We start from the raw sequence: 21,495 nt of genomic DNA, 5'->3' as shown, positions 1-21,495 counted from the left end.
TTATGCAAAATGTAAACTGCAATGTCAAACCTAATTCCGATCCAAATCGCGTGTTGTAGTTTCAGTATCTTACGTGGGCAATCTATGCACACATAGAATCTTCCTGATCCCATCTATACGTGGACCTCGGGGTTCTTAATGTAAATAATAATATCAGTCTAGTTTCTACAACCAGTCTATCAAGGCTCATAAGGGTTTATGAAAATTTAACCATTGTTCAGATGTATTATGCCCTCCTATGGCAGAAACTGGTCTTGTTTGCAAACTATATGATAGTACAATGATATCTATTGGATTGCGTTCTTCAACATCTTGATAAAATTGATATGCAACTTGACAAGTTAGCACAGTATATGAAAAAAAAAATTATGTACATAAAATCTAAATGTCCAGAAATTTTTTGATGTCTCATGCAAAATTACACAATCTGACATTATTTATTTGTTAATTTAGTTGCGATTACAAGAGAAGATGCCACCACATCAAGACATCTAACCCAACATGGCAGGCTACATTTCATCAATCTATTATGATTTTGCTATCCAATTCCGTGAACTCTTCGAAATATGCCTTGAAGTGTTCATATGCGTGCTTAACGTCGTCGGTCGCACACATCTCCCTAATGCTGTGCATAGACAACTGTGGCGCTCCAATATCCACTGTACGAATGCCAACACCACTAGCGAGTATTGGACCGATTGTTGAACCACAACCCATGTCATTACGAACAACAAAGTCCTGAAAAATAAATCAAATTCATATTAATTAGACTATCTTTTACTTCTATGATAACATTAGCACAACTCTCAACACATGAATTTCACCATTACCTTTCGTAATTACGTACTAAGAACATTTATGTATATAGTAATAAAAAGTATTTTTGATCATAAATCTATGAACATGAGAAATCTAAATATGCTTATGTGAATTTCACCATTAGCTTTCCTAATTATGTCTTAATAAATTTAATGCATAATATTAAAGAATGATTCTGATCATAAATCTATTATTACTCCCTTCGATCCATATTAATTGTCTCAAATTTGTCCAAATATGGATGTATCTATGCCTAAAAGGCATCTAGGTACATGTAATATTTCGACAACTAATATGGATCGGAGGGAGTATGTGACAAATCTCAATATGTTTATGGAAATTTTGACATAATATATTAAAAATTCAACTATCTGGTTTCTAAATCAACACTTAAGTGACGTGATTAAACCAACATGAAAGAGGAAATAGAATCACCTAACTTTAAATAAGAAGGTACTCCATATGTTTTGTAGAGTTCATAAACCAGCTTTTCTAGGAAAAAATGCTTACACAGAAGATGTGGTTGCTTTTAATTGATTGTTTTTTTTGTCATATATTACCTAGTAAATAGTTCCAAATGAATACTTTATACTCCCTCCATCCCATAATTCTTGTCGAAATATTACATGTATCTAGACGCTTTTTAGGAATAGATACATCCATATTTGGGCAAATTTGGGACAAGAATTATGGGACGGAGGACTAACATTTAAGCAACTATTGTACTTTTAAGGAAAAGATGTTGCCCATCCTTAAAGTTACTGTCATACAGACTAGATTTTTCCTGCCTAGCGAATCAACATAGGGAAAGGATGCAAACATATCCTAAATTTCTTGGCCTTATTATAACTTACAACATACATAAACTATGTGTTGCCATGTACGCGATAAATAAACTAACTTAATTAGGAGTTGAACCATCACTAGGGAAACGTTACGTTTGAGAAAATAAAACGTAAACCAAAAACGAAAATTATGTCAGTTTCATTAATTCACACACAAGTATTATATTGAAGTTCTTTACATGAACGAACCTGTATAGGTAATTGATGTTTCTCAGCAATTTCTCGGAAAATAAATGCTGTCACAGCATTTGTAGCATATCGCTGATTAGCATTGTGCTTAATCACAAGTCCACCATGCAACTTTGGCTGGTGATTTTCCTCGTGCTTGTCCTAGAAAGGAAAATCACATTTGAGTCAAAATGTGTTAAAACATTGTTGCATATCAGCAAATCTTAGACATGGTAGAAAGAAACTTTTACCATATAGTTGGGATGCAAGGCATGCGCCATGTCTGCCGATACTAGGAAACTCCTCTGAATAGCCTTTTCTAGCAACTGAAAATTATGAAAACAAGTTGTCACTATTAATTACGAATTTAGTCCAACTTGCTACAAAAACTATACATACTCTGCCACATAATATCTGATATTTCCAATATGAGGCTACATAAGAGCTGATATTTCCCATCAAAAGAGTTTAAAGTTAAGTGCAATTATAAGAGAAACATGTTTATATGCGAGAAACGGAAAAAGCCACTGAAGAGTGAAATAAGTAATTGAACAAATTGACTTTATAATATCAAATATTCAATGAATATTACCCATTGCGCCATACATGTAGTACTAGCTTTATAATATCATAAAATATAAGAAAACGAACAAACTGGACCAGCCAGTTGAAAATAAAAATAACACATAACACAGAGTGCTGAGTAAACAAAATTAGTTTGTACCTTAGAACTCGAAGGGTTAAAATTGGACCATTGAAGAGTGAAATAAGTAATTGAACAAATTGACTTTATAATATCAAATATTCATTTAGTGTACTACTAACGTTATAATATCAAATATTCAACGAATAATACCCATTGCGCCGTACATGTAGTACTAGCTTTATAATATCATAAAATATAAGAAAACGAACAAATTGGACCAACCAGTTGAAAATAAAAATAAGACATAACACAGAGTACTGAGTAAACAAAATTAGTTTGTACCTTCGAACTTGAAGGGTTAAAAGCACCTGTGATTCTTGATAAAGCATCCAACATGGCAGGAGATCCAGCCCCCTGAGCTGAATCAGAACCAACCTCTTCATGATCAAAGAGCGCTACCATTCTCACACCAGATTCATGATTAAGAGAATCCACGGTAGAAGTTGAGTCTATTAGGGCCTGAAAACGTATTTGGACATATTATATGGGCGAATTTGTTGCTGCACAAGGTCACTAATTGGAGTACTTTATTTGAAATTGTTACATTTTGAGTTTTTCTCCTTGTTTGGCTACCATCGGGTGTCATCTTCAGCCTACCCCACCATGCTTTGAACTAAAGATTTTGTCATTATTGTTGCCGCTACACATGTTTTAGATTCATTGGCTTCAAGTAGACTTTAATTAGAATCCTTGGAAACATGTTATTATGCAACAATTGTAACCTCATAAAGGCAGCACGTATTACACAATGAGGACATAGTCAAATGAAGGGGAGCCTTGACGCAGTGGCAGAGCTGTTGCAAAAATGCAGGGAAAGGCTGCGTACAAAAGACCTAAAGTGGTCGGACCCTTCCCCGGACCCTGCGCAAGCGGGAGCTACGTGCACCGGGCTGCCCTTTTTCTAAACCATGCTAAATCATTATACGAAAATCTATGTTACAATTCTCGATATGAAAGGGATTTGTGTGGTCATGCCAGAAATTAATGACAGCTGAGAGTAGGAGGGAATCTACAAGCATAGAATATATATCATCCACACTCAATGGCACCTAAACTTGACAAACTGATATCTTTTCTTTCTCTCTTTTTCCTCTAATTTATAAGAATTAAAAGATTTACTATCTAGCATCCAAGTGCTTGTTTAGCAAATTAGACAGAGGCTTGCATGTATGCGATGCTTTCTTTCCTAAACAGAAAAATTAGATTGGCAAACTGAACTACATAAATTATACCAAAGTGGTAAGAAGCAGGCACTAGGCTTTAAAACAGTGAAGTGAAATGAAAATATCTAAAATAGCGAGACAAACCTGCAGTGAACAAAATGACATGCAAAGGTTGTCAAGCCTCCCAGAAAAGACAAATTCTTTCATGGCACCTGCTACAATGCTCGGTTGAGTATCACACAGTTGCAGCTCAAAGTCACATATCTCATCAGCTTCACAATTAGCCTCCTTAGCTATCAACTGTGAAAAAAAGAAGGAAGGAAAATACATCAAGAAACTATTATAACATACTTTAGAACCCCAGGAGAACCTTTTGGTTTACCATATTAGTTTCGATTAAAAAAAAAACTCAGAGGCACCTGCCTCTGTTTTCACAGAACCCCCAATAAACTACCTGCAATAATAGAGGATGATGCTTTGTGTTCTTGCTCCCTGATGATTCGTTCGGCTCATTTTGTTCCACTAGTTTCTGCATTTCATTCTGCAATAGAAGAAGATTCCAAATCAAGACTTTCCATCCTAAAGAAAACAAAATCCTGTATTTTTTTATAATTTTTTTATCAAACCATACCGATCCAAATAACTAAATGAAATGGTGAGATTTTGAAGTGTTGAAACATGTTAATTCCAATTTTGTATATAAATAGGTGATGCGTTCGAAAGACTATGAATGATGGCTAAAGTTTAGCACTTCATTGATACTGTATACTAGTTCAGTGTAGAACATCTGAACAGCCTCATTTACTTCCTTACATACAGAATACAATATCACAAGATATATCCAATACAAAAGCACAATCTGCCATTGAGGTTTTATAGAAACTAGCCTTTTCAGACAGGAAGCTATGGTGAAATGAATAAAGATTCATATTAACACCTAGTTAGAAGATACCACAACTTCCGATGCACAACTACAATAGCATACAACCTAGGGATAGTGGTATTGGCAACAAACACTCAATCTGACAAAAAGAAGCTAGGGTCACAATCAAAGTATTCAAAGGACCTTAATCAATGTGCCTAGCACAGGGACAAGATGATTCTGATTGTTAATCTTGAGGCCTTCCGAAGAGATAGTCCTGTACAAAATGTAAACAAGATAAATGAAAAGCATTTTTTGTATTACTGTAACTTTGTAACGAACCACAACTTAAAAAAACAGGGTTACATCCACATAGGTTGCATCATAGTAAGTGCTTGGTGTGACTATGATTTGTCGAAAGCACTTGCATGGTGGCATAAAACATTCCATACTCTCTTCCAGTCAATACAAAGTTGCTCTTCATTTACAAGTTCTGGCATACTAATACTAATTACAAAAGTTGCCTCAAGATATGGTTTTATGACATCTGCATCTACCAGTCATTGACTCGTTACGTTATGTGGAGTTCAGAAACAACTTAACAGTATGGACAAACAGACATATCAAAAAATATATAATAATGGTAAATTTATTTTCATGCAAAAGAATAGACTGACATTTTCATGATATTTTTCAAACAAAAGTGATAATGCAAAGTGTTTTTCAGTTCCAGGTAGCACATTGCAACTACTTTCCAAGCGTACCATGACCTATTCTATAAATTGATCCAATCTCCCAAGATATGTATAGTTGCAGCAAGAAGGTTTTAAAATGTTAGACGACCACTCAAAATTCAGTGTAGGCCTGGAACCAACTTTCATGGGCTTCACCAGAATGCAATATTGTATTAAAAGAAATTTCAAACACCAACCTGTCGAGGTGAATAGCCAAAGTGGGGATTCTCATGATCGGCTCTTGAACCCTTACAAGCTTGTGTGTGTAAGAGACTGTGTCTTTCTTCTTCTCTCGTACAATCACCCTACCGGCAATGGTAAGATCACGGTCAAACCATGTGTACCACAAGCCACCTCCATAAGTTTGGACCCCAACCTCGAGATAACCTCCCTTGGTTATCTGTAAAACAAGATCAACATTTTATCAATAACCCGTAAAAAACTATTAGTCTACCAGATGAATTAATTGACACACCTAATAGGTAACAGCAAAGACATCTGAATGACATATGGATCACTGTTCGTTGGAAATACTATCACATCAGAGTTGCAGGACACAATTTACTCCGAAATCAATAACGAAGATCTTAAACTTCACCTTAGAGACGGGCTTGAGCTTCAGGCATGGACTGTCTGTATGTGCACCAATGATGTGGAACCCATTACCGGCAACGTACCTACGAAACAATCAGTCAACAAAAACGCATTGACAAACAACTCAAGCAAACAATGAACATATTTGCCTTTATGTTGAAAATGAAAAACAGTGAATATCCGAAAACCAGAAGAGGTAAGAACAGGAAGGAAACGCAAGCGGATCTAGCTGACTGACTTGGCGCCGATGGCGAACGCGACGATGGTGGAGTGGTTGCGTGTAAAGAAGTACTTCTTCCCGGGCTCGAGCCCCGCCCACTCATCCCGCTCCGACAGCTGCGTGAACCCCGCCGCCTTCAGCTTCCGCTTCGCCTCAACTATTCCCACCAGAAGCAACAGCAGATGAGCGATTCAGTTCAGTTCGCGTCAGTTAGCACAAGGAACAGGAAGGGAAGCGGGAGGGAGACGCGTACCAACGGCGTGGAAGGCGGTGGGCGAGGCGTTGAGGTAATCGATGAGGTCGGAGACGACGGGGGCGACGGCGGCGGCCATGGGCGTCGGATGCGGCAGGTGGGGTGGACAGCGGAAGTTGTTAACTAACTGAAGTAAAATACGAACGATCGCTCGAAACGGAGGGTGGAACTGGAACGTATTTCCTTCCGCCGTACCACTACCGTGTCTCGTATTTCTGTACAAAACAATTCCGGTTTTGAAACGTATCCCAAGCTATTCATAAGTTCGATACTTTACACTCGTAAACACCGAATTTGAAACTCAATGCTGAAAATTCGTGAAGTGAGAGTAAAGTTTAGTGAAATCGAAGTGAAAATTTAATGAAATTTGAAAATTTTGAATTTTATTAATGTTTCTTTTTATTATTATGAAACAAAAGTTAATCGGAACAAGACAACAAAGAAATATGAAATGCTTACAGTTTACTTAATTTACTAAATTATCATTTTTTAAATTTCAATAATTGGGACCTGTCTCAGATCAACTCTACGAGGCCACATGAAACATAGCCCCCCACCCCCACCCACAAACAGACAGTGGGGTCCAGCTGACAAATTTGGGTCGTGAAGGTTACATATTGGTGCCATCGTGGATCCAAAAACCATTACTCAAACAATTTTAAAATGATTTCTTCAAACACTCATGATGACAATTCTTTATTTGAAGGGGAGCAACGACTGTTGATGTAACGTATAATCCTCCAAATCGGATGAACATCCACGGGCGAAGGACCCGATAGGGCCTAAAGGCCGGAATCCATTCGTGAGGTGATGGGAGGAGAAACGGCCGGGAGCGAGAGAATAGAAAGAGAGATCAACTTGGTGGCGGCGCTTGCCCGAGGAGGAAGACGAGCGACGGAGCGAGGGGGCTGGGGCGCTCCGCAACGGAATGGGTAGTGGCGGCGCTCGCGCGAGGAGGAAGACAAGCAACGGAGTTGGGGGCGCTTGGCAGTGAGATGGTCTAGAAAACATAAGTAAGAAACAGTGAGCTCTAAGCCCTCCGGCAAAACAATAAAGTAGTTTCAGAATTCATTTTTTTAAACTTATTTATGATGTGAATTTGTTTTTCGTTTGCAGACTTTGTTTATTTACTCATTCTTTTAACCACGGCTCATAAAATGTTTTTTCTTAACTTCTTTACTACGTTGTTTCCATCTTATCAACTTAGCATCATCGAATTGGATCTCTTATAGTGATGTATGCGAAGAGGAATCTACTCTCTGCACTCACGCAAGTTGCAACCCTTTATCTTTCTACAAATCTCGCTGAGTCACTTTAACCATTAGTAACATTGCACTCGATAATGTCTTAGACTGGAAATTAGCAGCGAGTGATTACTCTGATTGACTCATTCTTATTTGTGTTTGTGGTTATGCTCATGAGAAAAATTACATACACAATAGATGTATTATTTGATACTTGTTGTACTATTGTTAATGTAATGATATCTCTGTTGAGAAAAGTCTATGTTTACTATGTCAAATATTTATGTGTGTGTCTATATACTAGGCGCTTGAGTTTTAAGCAAAATGCTTAAGTCTAACTTGATAATATCAGAGCCATCGGATCAGTATCTGGACATTTTTCCTACTCCCTCTTCTTCATCCTTCCTTCCGAATTATAAAACACCGTCGGACGCGATGGTGGCTGAAGCTTATGCTCTTCGAGAAGGCCTGGGTTCTTGCTCAACATATTGGGTGTATCAAATTCATTATCCAGTCAGACAATATGCAGGTGATTGGTATAATGCTTGATGATGGTTTTTCTGCTACTTCGGCGGCGGTAATTTTCTATGATTGCAAGATTTTAGCTTCTGGGTTTACTTCGGTTACTTTTGAGGCCAACATGGTGGTGCATGAGATAGCTAGGCATATTTTTTTCTTCTCATTTATCCTGTATTTGGGACGATGATCCTCCTAGTTTTATTTTTGCGGTGATGATAAACGATGTAACTATTTTTCATGATCAATAAAGTGCGCCGGATAGCTTTCCCTAAAAAAACACTGTCCAGATCCAATGGCTGAACAATCAACTTATCCCTAACTAAGAATCATTCGATTTTGTATATATAGCAAACCCGAATATCTTTTTGATCTTTTTTGTTATATAAGTTTGGAGATGTTTCTTGAAGGACTACTGCAAAAATATTTAGCACCGAGATTATTACACCACAGATATGTATGCAACTCTTTTTTGATACACTCCAAATTTTTTTATAGAGTTTCGGACCCAGATAACTTCACATGTTGCATTTGTTAGTTTGTACTTTTGTGTGATGCGGGAATATTTTGTATTTGCATGAAACCTAAATAGTATAGGATGGTTGCGAGCATTCCAAATATCAAATTTAATAAAAAAAACAAAGAAAATCAACATGTGGAAATATTAAATGTTCAAAACACAACATTATAAGACTTATTAAAAATAGTAATAACCAAGTAAATTAAATGCATTTTAACAACTATAAAAAATAAATTAAATGTTATGTGTCGGTATACGAGTTCGTCCTACCTAAAAAAATTGTTGTCTCTCGTTTATGACTTTTGGAACACTACCTCCGATTGCGAGATAAAAATGGAGTTGAATATATCTTTGTGGCGGTTGAACCTATAGGGAATGGTTCGAGTGCGGAGCGACATCCGTTCGACGAAACCAATAAGAGATGCTCTATTTCACCACCCTACTAGATTTACAACATCCTTTTGCTCCTCCAACAGCGGTTATTCTTCACGCATCCCGTTGGCTCTGTACTTTCTCTATTGCTTCGGACGGCGGCGCATGAATTTAAGGAATATAGATGCAACCGTTTGGAAATTGTAGAACGAGGTTTTTTACTCGGTTTGGATGGCACGCCTGTCTTAGACTGAAAGGAATTTAAATGCTTTTTTATAATTGATGACCGTGTGCGTCGCGATGCAGAGATCGGGAGGCTTCTATCTTTTCAAAAAAAAAATCACATAATTGTCTTTGAATTTTTTTCCATAAATTAGAATGACAAATTACATATTGCACGTCTACGTATACATGTAAATATAAAATAAATTTGATTGGTGAAAAATCGTGTTTACTGGATTTTTGAAGCCAAAAATCTGCACCCATGTTTTCTCACAATTATTTTCAAAGATTTTCTCGCATTCTTTTTCAGGAAAAGAAAATACCAAATCCAAGGGGAAAATATCGCTCCACCTGGCCCAACCCAACCAACGCCTTCCCCTCATCCACACCGACCTCCTGCGCTTCAGCGCCGCCGTTCAACCACCGGCCGCCCGAATCTCGGGCGCCTCCCATGGCCTCCTCCGCCTCCGTCTCGCCTGCCGCCGCAGCCTCCGCCTCCGCCAACTTCTCCGGCACCCACCGCCGCCTCTTCCTCCCCTGTTCCCTGCGCCGCCTGCCCCGCCCCCGCTCGCGCCCGCGGTCGAGCTCCCGCCTCCGCCTCGCCGCCTGCCACGCCAATACCCTCCTCTCATCCTCCGGGGCTCAGGGACCGTCAGCCCCCGCAGCCTGCTCGTCCGCCTCCTCCGCTGGCGGGTTCTCTGAATGGCTGCTCACGCACGGGCTGCCGCCGGGCAAGGTGGCCATCCTGGAGCGCCCCGTGCCTTGCTCCCGAGGGGGTAAGGACCGGCCGCTGCACTTCGTTGCTGCTGGCCAGGATCTCGAGGTACTTAGCAATCAGGGTTCATGGCTGATTCCGGTGGTAAACATGCGATCCTGATGTGATGCGGCTTGCCGGTTGCTTGTGCAGGTGGGGGATGTGGCGTTCGAGATGCCCATGTCGCTCGTCGTCACTCTGGAGCGGGTTCTGGGCGACGAGTCCGTCGGTGAGTCAGCTGTTAGAGTTCTGTCATTTGGTCATGGCTGGGGAAGTGCCGAATTTTCCTTGATGCAAAATTTCTCAATCTGACTTGAGTTTAGCATTTGTTGGTATGAGACCCAAGCAGTTCCTACCTGGGCCAGCTGTCCTATGAAATGACTTCATTGAAGCATTCTATAGTCATTTGTTTATAAGCTATTATTTCAATGTAATTTTTGCAGTACCACGTCGGATCTTGGATTTAGCCTTGTTACTGGCAATGTGTTCGGAAGTTATCAGTGGTGCTCTAGTATTTCTGGAGTTTATGGAAGTAACTTCCTTAATAAAGCACAATTTAATTGGACCAAGAACGTGTGAATCTGCTTTCTCAGATATTTAACTTTAGCATGTCTACACTCAGCATCATGCTTGCACTTCTCAGCTTAAACTCAACTAACAGTTAGCCCTGCGAGTTAGGTGGTCAACTGGTCATAATTCGTTATTGATTTGATTTCCTCACACAAACTGTAAAGGTGAAGTGCAAGATTCTATCGTGGCTTAAGATTTTTGGGAACATATCACTTATTGGAATTTAAGAACAAGTTGTATTTCAACCTTGAGCTAGCTACTGGTTATGAAGCCAAAAGAGCACTAACAGTGACATTTTATCTGTAGCATCCATACGGATCATTAAATGTTTTGTCATTCTTTGAATTTAACAGAGAATTCTCCGATTTTAGGCATCACTTACATGAGACTAGTATAACAAAGGAGCACTATTTCTACAGATTGGCTAGAAGTAGTTCAAACATGGAATACATTGAAATTGATGTGATACTTCAGTTAGACAAGTTTTTCATGCACTATGTTTATGCACCTCACATATTTTGCTCATGTCATGTGGGCAGCCTGCTGATTATTGTCTGAATTAGTAATACATCTTCGTGCTATGCATTCCATGTTTTTCCTAATAGCATTGGTTTTCCTGAAGTGACCAATGGCGTAATGCTCTCATGCAGAAATCAACAGAACAACATGTAAACTGATTTATATGTCATTTGTATGCTATGCTAATATTTGTTATTGTTGTACTGTACAGCTGAATTGTTAACAACAAACAAATTGTCTGAGCTGGCATGCTTGGCATTGTATCTCATGTATGAGAAGAAGCAAGGAAAAGATTCACTTTGGTATCCGTACATTAAGGAGCTTGATAGACAGCGAGGAAGGGGGCAGCTAGCTGTAGAATCACCGCTTTTATGGACTGAAAGTGAACTGGATTACTTGAATGGCAGCCCCATGAGGGTTAGTGATTTTTTATCTCCTAATGTGAACTGAACATTACCACATTCTTTAATGCCAGAGTAAGCATATAAAATAAGAACACCAGTGTCCGAGCTTAAATTTTCTACTAATTCAGGATGAAGTTGTTGTCAGAGATGAAGGGATTAGAAGGGAGTATAATGAGCTTGACACATTGTGGTTTATGGCAGGTTCATTGTTTAAGGTATTTTCTTGATCTTCCTTATTTTCTGTCCATGACAGGCTGTTGCATCAGTTATTCTTTATTCTCATATGAATTTTGTGCAGCAATACCCTTTTGACGTACCTACAGAGGCGTTTCCGTTTGAGATCTTCAAGCAAGCATTTGTTGCTGTACAGTCTTGCGTGGTTCATTTGCAGGTAGTATGTCGAGCAGTTGGTTTGTGCCTCTCCAACTTTGTGCTTGTTAATTTGATATATTTTCCGTTGTTGTTGAATTCAGGGCTTAATATTTGCTCGGTGAGTTAGTTAGGTATGGTGTTTTATGAATGAAAGAAGTGGTAAACATTCTCTCATTTTAAAATGGTCATAGGATAATGTCACAATATTTCTTTTGCATATTCTGTGCCGATGTTTTGTTTAAAATTTTTCCAATCTGTTTGATTTTCTTTTGTGAGAATGATATTACATAGCTTCTGATCCTTCATACCCAAACTGCGTACCATTGACTTTGTTGTACATCTTTTCTCGAGAGCAGAAGGTTAGTTTAGCTCGGAGATTTGCTCTAGTCCCCTTGGGCCCACCACTATTGACCTACAAGAGCAACTGCAAAGCAATGCTGACAGCTGTTGATGATTCTGTCCGGTTGGTGGTGGATCGGCCATACAAAGCAGGAGAACCAATAATCGTTTGGTATTATGTTATAACTTCCCCTTCTTAAATATTTACTTATCGATAAAAAGTGTTGATTCTCTCCAGTTGCATTGATGACGTCCTACATCATTATATTCGGCAATGTGACTAATTTTGATTTACTTGTAGGATGATCTCATGCACTATTTCTGTGCATGTTTCATGTATGCAATAATCTCAAACTATGTAGTTATGTAGGTGTGGGCCACAACCAAACTCCAGATTGCTTCTCAATTATGGTTTTGTTGATGAAGATAATCCGTATGATCGTATAGCAATCGAGGTGAAGTTTTTTAATTGTTTTATGCTCTTTTATTTGGTTGGTGTAACCAAGACTGAGTTATTATCACAGGCATCCCTAAACATGGAGGATCCTCAATACCAAGAAAAGAGAATGGTTGCTCAAAGAAACGGAAAACTTGCTATCCAAAAATTCCAAGTGGGACTTTTAACTCCCCCTTTTTAAATATTTACTTACCGATAAAAAGTGTTGAATATTGATACACCTCACTTATCAGGTCTGTGTAGGCAAAGAGAAGGAAACCATTTCAGAAATGCTGCCTTACTTGAGGCTAGGATATATTTCAGATCCTGATGAAATGCAATGCATACTTTCATCGGAGGGTGATACATGTCCAGTAAGCATGCTTACACCCTTGATGTTGCTATAATTATTTTATCTCTATATTTGAGTGCCCATTTTTTTTTCATATTTTGTTTGACCTGTGTGATGTGAAATTTTTATACAATATTTCTCTATCAGTTATCCTTTTATTTGGGGCCTGTTTGACCTAAGTCGTGCTTCTACGGTCAGCCAGACTTTTTGGTTCCTTGCTTGTAGGTGTTAATTGTTAAGTACTCCCTCCATTCCTAAATACTTGTCGCTGTTTTAGTGCAAGGCAACAAGTATTTAGGAACGGAGGGAGTATATCATATCTTCTATTCCTATCAGATGGGTCTTTTGGGAATAGTTGGTTGGTTGCTACATATATCTTAACAGTAGCCACCTTCTTTTTAATTCTATGTACTTTAGAAGGCTTCAATTGGGAAGGATGGGTTCAGGCCTTCAAGTTGAATAATTAACCACCCTTTCACTGCATGTTGCTTATAAAGCCTCCAAACTGAAGCTAGGCTAATTGGGCCCCTGATCTACATAACTAGCTTGGTTTGCATGAGGGGTCATATACAAATTTGCCCTTGATTGAATTTACAGCTATACACAACATGTAATTTGAAATTGCTTTTACTTTTGAAACTTCTCATAGACGGATAGACCATATTTCTAGTTTCGTGTGCTCAGAATTGTAGCCAACTAAAATTCTCAAGGTCATAGGTCCATTTCGCTTGATGATAGATTTTCTGTGCTGGATTCCCATTTGGTTAAGATTGACCATATATTCAATGGAACGAATTTTGTGGTGGCTGGGGCCTGGGGTGTACCAGTCAGCATCACTTGTGCACCTTACTCTGGGTAAAACTAGTGAAATAAAGCCTCATTGATCTTATGCAAGTTCTTGACAACATAGAGGAAACTTCCAACCAAACCTTTTCTAATAGCAGTATTTATGGCATGGTAGTTTGTCCACTTACAACCGTGATTCTCTAGGTTAGTCCATGCTCAGAGCGAGCTGTACTGGACCAACTTGTTGTGTACCTGAAGTCAAGATTGGCTGGTTATCCAACTACTTTGGATGAGGATGAAGCTATGGTAAGGCAGTGGGATTCTGTGTTTTTCTCATTTATCTGCTACCTTAATCAACTGTTTGTTGTTTGTCTCTGCTTTGGTGTTTGCCAGTTGGCAGATGGCAATTTGGAACCAAAGAAGGAAGTTGCAACTAGACTTGTAAGGTTAGAGAAGAAATTGCTGCATGGCTGTCTTCAGGCTGCTCATGAGTTCATAAGTGCCTTGCCTGACCATACCGTTTCACCTTGCCCTGCTCTATATGCTCCCAATTTGAAATAAGGTATCATTGGAAATGCCCTCTATGTTTTATTAAATTGGTTATATAGAAAATCATCTCTTGGGATATATGTGTGCAATCGAAAGATTTTCGGTTCATTTAAATACCACTGAAGTAACCATGTTCTTAAATGGAACATTGGTTTTGGCTTAGTTTTCTGCGGCAGAAAAAGGAGTGAGTTTCTCATACAAACCTGGTGTCAGACCAACTTCTCTGCTTCTTGCTCCTCCATTCCCTGTCTCCCTCTTCATGGTTCTTTCTCCTGTCCCAATGGCCATTCAAACCTGCAGCCAGCAGGTGCCGTTGCTGCCACAATTGAGAGGTTCAGGAGCATGCATTGTGCCACACCTGCTCAGTGGTACTGTTGCCGGTGCCCTGAAACACAGTGGCATGAGGAAATGGGATGGAGCCAGAAGCATGAGGAAATGGGATGGAGACAGACACTCCCAAGGATGGGTTGTTCCTGTAGAATGTGCTGAGGCAGAGGAAATTTTGGCGCCAATGGCTTTTGTGGAAGTTCTGTACGCTCCCTCTGTAACTCCGAGCATCTTGTGCGTTGTGCTGGCCTGTGTGATCAGCATCTTGTACCTAAAAATCAAAGCAATATCACCCAACAAACACCGCAATTTAGAAAATAAAATCCCACTGTCTGATAAAGAAATGGAGAACAAGAAACTAGCAGCAACAAGTCATGTGTCAATTCTGATGCCAAGTTGATAAGCTCCTCATGGCAGCCAAGTTCTCCTCCCCACCATTACTTTCATTGAGCATCATAACTACTGGGTGGATGCCGGATGGCGTCTCCAGAGAGATAACATCTGTCTCTTTCTCAGCTAGTCAGTGACAGGAAAGGAAGCCAAAATATAACTAACTTAGATCATGGCTGAATTGGTATCTTGAAGAGGCCTGAAAATTTCAAGTGCGACTTGAATGAACCCAGCATTCGATGATTTATACACAAAGCTGCAATCTCTAGGTGCTATGTGTCCAAATGTCTCGTATGTTTTCACTCTTGGTATATTGTGGCATCCGATTTCTTCAGTTACCCTGCAGTTTTGTTTTACCAAAACTATATTGAGGTCGTGTAATTGATCTGATAGTGTACTGTGGAAATTTGGTTGATGCGCAGAGAAGCAACTGTGCTGTGAGATTCAATTATTGCTAGATGGATATGTTACCCCAAAGCATGTTCCCTGCCAAGTTCATCATCAGAAGGTAAATTGGATAAACTGATCATGAGGTGTACTAGGATTTGGCCTCGTATATTATACATATCCCTGCTGAATATACACTGTTGTTTGTTGCCTACATTCCAAACATCAAAAACTGAAAATATAAATATTGAAATTTTAAAAAATAACTGGTTTTGTTGCAACCTGAACAAACAGTGGAACCCTGCTGGTTACTGTAATTAGGTGCACAAAATGCAGTTTATTTAAGTAAGTTGATCACTAAGCCATGCCTGTTTCCTATGGTTTAGCAGGTAAATCCAGTTTTATTGTGAATTAAGGCTGCATTTGGAAATATGTGGTATCACAAATATATCTGAATGGATGCAACTTACTAGTGACCGCGTACCTGTTCTGTTGCAGGAAATCTGTTCAAGTAATAAGGGCATCATCAGTATCGAGTAGATCTACCCAATGGTTGCATTGCACAGAAGTGTGGATGGCTGAATTTTTTGCCGTTTAGATTCGATCTGCATGTTCATCTTTGACGACTGTGAGGAATGAAAATCTGTACATGCTCGCTGTCTGTTTTGTCCATAGATGAACATAGCTTTGGTACGGCTATTCACTCTGTTTTTTTCTTTTTTTTCTTTAACGGCTGGTGTAGTTATACTGTGATGGCTGCAGAGCGTTCAATGTCGTTTAATGACCTTTATTCTATTAGAAGAAGATGAAATGAAAACGTAGGTAGGTGCACCATGTGCTTGCTTTTAATGGGAACGAAACCGAAGAACACCTACAGGAAATTCCTTGCTTACTGCTCCCGAGTTTGCCATGTCAGTGTGCAGATTAATGTTCTCCTAAGCCAAGAACAGTCACCTCTCCGTAGTGTTAAACATAGTTACGTTGAAAATACGTTTGTGATGAGGTTTAGTTTAGACGGTACTGCAATCTGTTGGTCACTTTGACTATGTATAAATGATGTTGATTTTGAAAAAAAAGGAGGAAACATCATCTCCGGTCCAAGTTACGTACTTGGTCTATGCTTCAACGACTGGACAAGGAGGCGACTCAACACTTGGTCTATGCTTCAACGAGCGCTGGACAAGTGGTGATTTTGGTGGCGTGTTTGCACTCTTTGCAGGTGGAGCGGATGGCCAGTGAGGTGTTCGCCCAATATAGATGGCAGCAAAGAGCATCTTCAATGGCCACAAATGTCGGACATCTACATGTCCGAAAATAACTATTTTTTGCATTTTTCTACTATTTGCACATATGCTTATTTTGTTTAATTTTTTAAAACATATAAATTAATTAAATAAAAATAGCGAATGATAAGTAAACATTTGGAAGTCATATCTTTCATAGAATAAAATGAAAATTTTAAATTAAAAATCCAATAAATTACATCAAATGTCTATTGGTTTCCTATGTGCCTCCATATGAACCAAATCGTTGGAGTTGGTCATGAGTATCTTGGTCACGATGCATCTGGAGAAAAGTTTCAAACTCTTAACAAGATCATCCGCAAGCAAAATCTGTTGCGATCTAGCATTGCGTGTCCTCAAGTTGACCCCTAGAACCTCGAAATGGAACTCTGCTGGTTGTCACAGAGGACAAGAGCAGCCGCAAGCAATAATTCATCGTTATCATCAGATGAATCATCAGACGACGTATTAATGAACTCGTTGAAGAAAAACAACTCGATATCGTCCGACATGATCTACGAAGCAGAACCATGGAACATAAATGAGAAAATATACTAAAGAGAATCATCAGACACCTAGAAACCTTTTTGGGTCGGCACAAAGACCGAACACCTTGTGGCGGGTGGAGCTCAGCGCGGTGTAGAAGCCGGCAAGCGTCGAGAATGGCAGGCGTCGGCGAGGTCTAGGCGGTGGAGCTCAAGGATGCGCCATGCATCCAGGAGGGCCAGCGGCAGCAAGGTCGGGGAGCCGGCAACGTGCGCGGCTGGAGGTGGGCAGAAAGGTGCGCGAGCCTGTCGCTGGAGATGAGAAGCCAGACGCGAGGGGAGCAGTGGCCGGGCTGCTCCAGAAACAACTGAAGCCAGACTCTGAACTGAACAGCGTTTTCTGAACTGAAGCTCCACTGAGCAGTGGCCAGGTTGCTCCAGAAACAAAATGTTCCTAGCCAGAATCGCAACGTTTTCTGAACCGAACTGAACCTGTTTTCTCACATATGATGGCTTCAAAATCAACACGTCTCACAGCATAGCTCTTTATCAAAAATCACAGCATTTTCTAGGCTGAGATAGCTTTAAAATCTGACATATAAAAAGCACCATAGCTCAAAATCTGACATGCAAAAAATCACGGCATTTTCTAGGCTGAGATAGCTCTAAAATCTGACATACAAAAAGAACCATAGCTCAAAATCTTGCATGCAAAAAATCACAGCATATATAGCTTCAAAACTAGCAACATAGATAGCAAGAGCATGTCTTACATGTGGACTTCAAAATGGCCATGTCTCAGATAGATAGCTTCAAAATCAACATGTCTCACATGAGATTATGGGAAGAAAATGCATAATAGGATAGCTTCAAATTTACCATGTCCCATCATAAATAAGATAGCTTCAAATTGAAATGTCCTACATAATAAGATAGCTTCAATCTTGTCGATCGGCGATCTTTTTCTTCTTCTTGATGAACCAAGCTCTGGACACATCATCCAAGGTGCTCAAATCCATGGTCATGATGCGGCTCTCCTCCACCAACACCTTGAGCTCCACTTCTTTGGCTCTTGAAGTTGCATCCAACAGGGCGGCGGCGGCCATGTCGGCTTCGATGCGGAGCTTCTCGGCGGCCACGGCTGCATCTCCACGGTACTTCTCTTGAATTGTGTCCATGAAGCTCTTCAAGAGGTCATCTTTCTTGAGTTCTCGAATTTCCCCTCTCTTTCCACTCGAGGCCTCTTTGACGGAAATCATCTCTTTCAATGATTCTTGCAAGCCGATAGTTACGCTGGCCGCTTGTTGGACAAATGCGTCGGCCACGGCCTGCCGGTTGTGCAGGAGGAGATCCTGTTGGGCGGCCAACTGCTGGTTCCGCGCCGCCTCAGCAGCGAGGGCATCTTCTTCCACGGTGGCGGCAACGCCGGCAAGGGCTCGGGCGGCGGCATCCTCCTGCGACCTCTTCAACTCCGCGGCCCGGTGGCGCCGCTCCTTGCGCTTCAAGCTCTCGAGTTTGGGGATTGATTTGGTCTTCTTCCCTGCGACGGCGGCGCCGGCGTGGACAGCAGAAGAGGCGCAGCTTCCTAGCGCGCCGTCCATGGCGGCTAGGGCGCGGGGAGGGGAAGGGAGGCGCCTGGGCGCCGGGACGGCGGCTAGAGAGCGTGGAGGCGACGGTCGGCGACAGGGTACGGCGAGATTCGGCCTCCGCGTGCCGTCCGTGGCGGCTGGTCGTGGGAAAATCGCCGGAGGCGATGGCGACAAGGGGAATCAGGCTGGAGGGAATCGGGACGAGGGGAATCGGGAAAGAGGCGTCCGCGTGTGGGGAAAGGAAGTGGGCCCGGGCGGACACAGGACAAAATCGGACACCAACCGGACACCGAAAATTTCTCCAAATTTGAAAGAGGTTTGGAGGATTTGGGTGGACAAAGTGGACATATTGTCCATTTGGGGTTCCATCGAAAGATATTGTTTTAGTTAAGATGTCAGTTTGGGATAAATAAGACATTTGAGATAATTTTGGGGCTCCCATTGAAGGTGTCCATCGTCGCATGAGTGACATTTGTTTTGTTTTTCTCAATAATCATGTCATCAAGCGTTTTGTTATCTCTTGTTTGGGTCGTGAAATCTCATTTGATTTTATATCTTCTCGACATGAAAGAATCAATTAAGCTTTCTTTTCAAAAAAAATATGTTAATATATGGTAGTATCATTAATTAATCCAGTTGGTACGCAAACCGTGAGTGCAGGCCTTTCTCAATGGCCTCTAGGCCGCACCTTTGTTTCCACCTCTTTCTCTGGATTCCATTCGGATTTGGTGGCGGCGGCGGTCGGGTCTAGTTAGGCACTTAGGCTACCAATCCTTCAAGGAATATGCCTCTACGTGAGTTTGACAGGTAAGCCAAGTCACATCTGGTCTAGAGAAACACTTGAAGCCTTAAGGAGGGGTATACTGTATCGTGTCACATCATTTATCAAGATTGGGTATCTTGGCGACAAAATTCTCAAATGGGTACTCTCTCTTGTACAAATTAAGTCCACATGCACTAAAAATACAAGTACACAATTTATGGACAGAGCTAACGCGCGACCGTACATGCGTGGGAGTTAGGGTGCGTACGATCCCTTGCTAGATGGACTGCTCACGTGAATGCTAGATGAGTAGAAGAGCACGACTTCAAGCATGCATGCACATGCGCATGAGAGACAAAAACAATGGCATCGTCTTTATTCCTTCTAAACTTCAAACTAGAAAATAGTTTAACTTTCAAGTTGTATATCCGATTTATGATCTGTCTTCACGGTTAGTTTCGTCTCGACGAGATCTTTAAAACTAGATCACATATTGATATATTTCGACAATGTTTTTATCGTTTAAAAAATACCATCTCATTATATATAAAGTTGCCACCATGTTAGTAACAAATTTACCACGTGGTACTTCATCAAAGATAGAATGGCAACTTCTGCATTGAAGTTACCATCCTATCATATGCAAAGTTGCCATCATGTTCGTAACAAGTTACCACGTGGTACCTTCATAGAAGATAGAATGGTAACTTTTGCGTTGAAGTTGCCATCCTGTGATGTGTAAAGTTGCCACCATGTTACTAACAAGTTACCACGTGATAGCTTCATGCAAGATATAATGGTAACCTATGCATTGAAATTACCACCCTGTAATATATAAAGTTACCATCGTTTTAGAGATAAATTACCAAATGTTACCATATGGCAATTTCTTTCATAATAGTTGGTAACTTATGCATTATCGCATGGTAACAAAGGGGTTTTAAATAGTTGGTAAAAATATAATCAAGAGTGATCTAATTTTGAAGCCCTCGTCGCGACAAGTTCAACGATGAAGATCAACCGTAAATCTGGCAGATAGTTTGATCTACAAGACATTTTGAATGTGTGAAATCAGCCTTAAATGTGCACTTAGCAACATGTACTATCTTCATATGTCCATCCCGCATATGCATGCATGCATTCAGCTTTTTAGCTCGCACCTACCATATGCATGCATGCAGCACCTGCATGTGCGCCCTATCCAACCAATAAAAAAGGTTTCCATGCATGCGAGAAGCCATGCAATGCCAAGCTGGTGCATCGGCAACTTCGGACCAATGGCAACCGTGCGCGCAAATCAACACAATAAAAAACGTCAGCTCTTTATGAATTATGGTGTCAGGGGAGCACATAAACACCATAACTGGCTACCAACAATATTTATGATGGTTGCACTTTGCATTTTGGTGCAATGCCCAAATGATTCTCATTTGGGCTTTGTTATATATACATATGTTGTCCATCTTCTCGTGTCTGTCTATCCTGTTGAGCCATGCTGTATTTGTTTTGACAGACTGGGAGGCTTATGGTCTACTATTCCACTGCAATCAGAAAAACAAACAAAGTTGATATTCATAGCAAAGTTCAGTATATTAGAAAGAAATTTCCCAACCGACAGAATGACCAAGAAGCAAGATGTAGGCAAGAAAAACATAGCTAAATTGTATGATTGGTAGGTATCAGGAAAGATGATCCTAGTTTGAATACTGATCAGCCCACTTGCAGGACATAGCTATCCTCAATGAGTCATCGTAGAAGTTATGGAGATGATGTGTGGTCATAGGGTGAGCCGGTGAGGAGAATACAAAGATTTATATATACCGCAGTGTAACAGCCCGAGACCAACCTTTTTCCTTTTAAACCCTTTTGGACTGTTTTGTAATTTAATTGTTGTCATCATGTTATCATGCTCATGTCATCATCAACATTTTGCAATGTCATTAGCATCATGT

At 40.4% G+C, this 21,495-nt stretch overlaps 3 protein-coding genes across 3 annotated transcripts; 1 reads left to right on the top strand and 2 right to left on the bottom strand.

Annotated features, from left to right (window-relative positions):
- Nucleotides 1-354: 354 nt before the first annotated feature.
- Nucleotides 355-6,526, bottom strand: LOC100820851 (probable aspartyl aminopeptidase). The gene is made up of 11 exons (XM_003578693.4): nucleotides 6,365-6,526; nucleotides 6,130-6,268; nucleotides 5,896-5,974; nucleotides 5,495-5,697; nucleotides 4,768-4,840; nucleotides 4,156-4,242; nucleotides 3,846-4,001; nucleotides 2,821-2,997; nucleotides 2,084-2,158; nucleotides 1,854-1,994; nucleotides 355-738 (listed from the first exon to the last, which is right to left on the bottom strand). The coding sequence occupies exons 1-11, from the start codon at nucleotides 6,441-6,443 to the stop codon at nucleotides 520-522; spliced, it is 1,428 nt and encodes a 475-aa protein (XP_003578741.1). The 5' UTR covers nucleotides 6,444-6,526; the 3' UTR covers nucleotides 355-519.
- A 3,063-nt stretch (nucleotides 6,527-9,589) lies between these two features.
- LOC100846657 (fructose-bisphosphate aldolase-lysine N-methyltransferase, chloroplastic) lies at nucleotides 9,590-16,304 on the top strand. Its single transcript, XM_003578692.3, has 13 exons — nucleotides 9,590-10,061; nucleotides 10,146-10,221; nucleotides 11,293-11,498; nucleotides 11,614-11,700; nucleotides 11,784-11,876; nucleotides 12,214-12,368; nucleotides 12,567-12,651; nucleotides 12,721-12,807; nucleotides 12,887-13,006; nucleotides 13,975-14,076; nucleotides 14,164-14,332; nucleotides 15,459-15,544; nucleotides 15,922-16,304. The coding sequence occupies exons 1-11, from the start codon at nucleotides 9,690-9,692 to the stop codon at nucleotides 14,329-14,331; spliced, it is 1,551 nt and encodes a 516-aa protein (XP_003578740.1). The 5' UTR covers nucleotides 9,590-9,689; the 3' UTR covers nucleotide 14,332; nucleotides 15,459-15,544; nucleotides 15,922-16,304.
- Nucleotides 16,305-17,895: 1,591 nt separating this feature from the next.
- Nucleotides 17,896-19,012, bottom strand: LOC104584747. The gene has a single exon (XM_010240279.2). It carries the CDS (start codon nucleotides 18,790-18,792, stop codon nucleotides 18,130-18,132), a length of 663 nt encoding a protein of 220 aa, XP_010238581.1. The 5' UTR covers nucleotides 18,793-19,012; the 3' UTR covers nucleotides 17,896-18,129.
- Between the last annotated feature and the right edge of the window lie 2,483 nt (nucleotides 19,013-21,495).

The sequence above is a fragment of the Brachypodium distachyon genome, chromosome 4, assembly GCF_000005505.3.
Source record: "Brachypodium distachyon strain Bd21 chromosome 4, Brachypodium_distachyon_v3.0, whole genome shotgun sequence".
NCBI classification, from domain to species: Eukaryota; Viridiplantae; Streptophyta; class Magnoliopsida; order Poales; family Poaceae; genus Brachypodium; species Brachypodium distachyon.
Note: the sequence above shows the minus strand (reverse complement) of the source record. Positions and strands in the feature narration are given on the sequence as shown.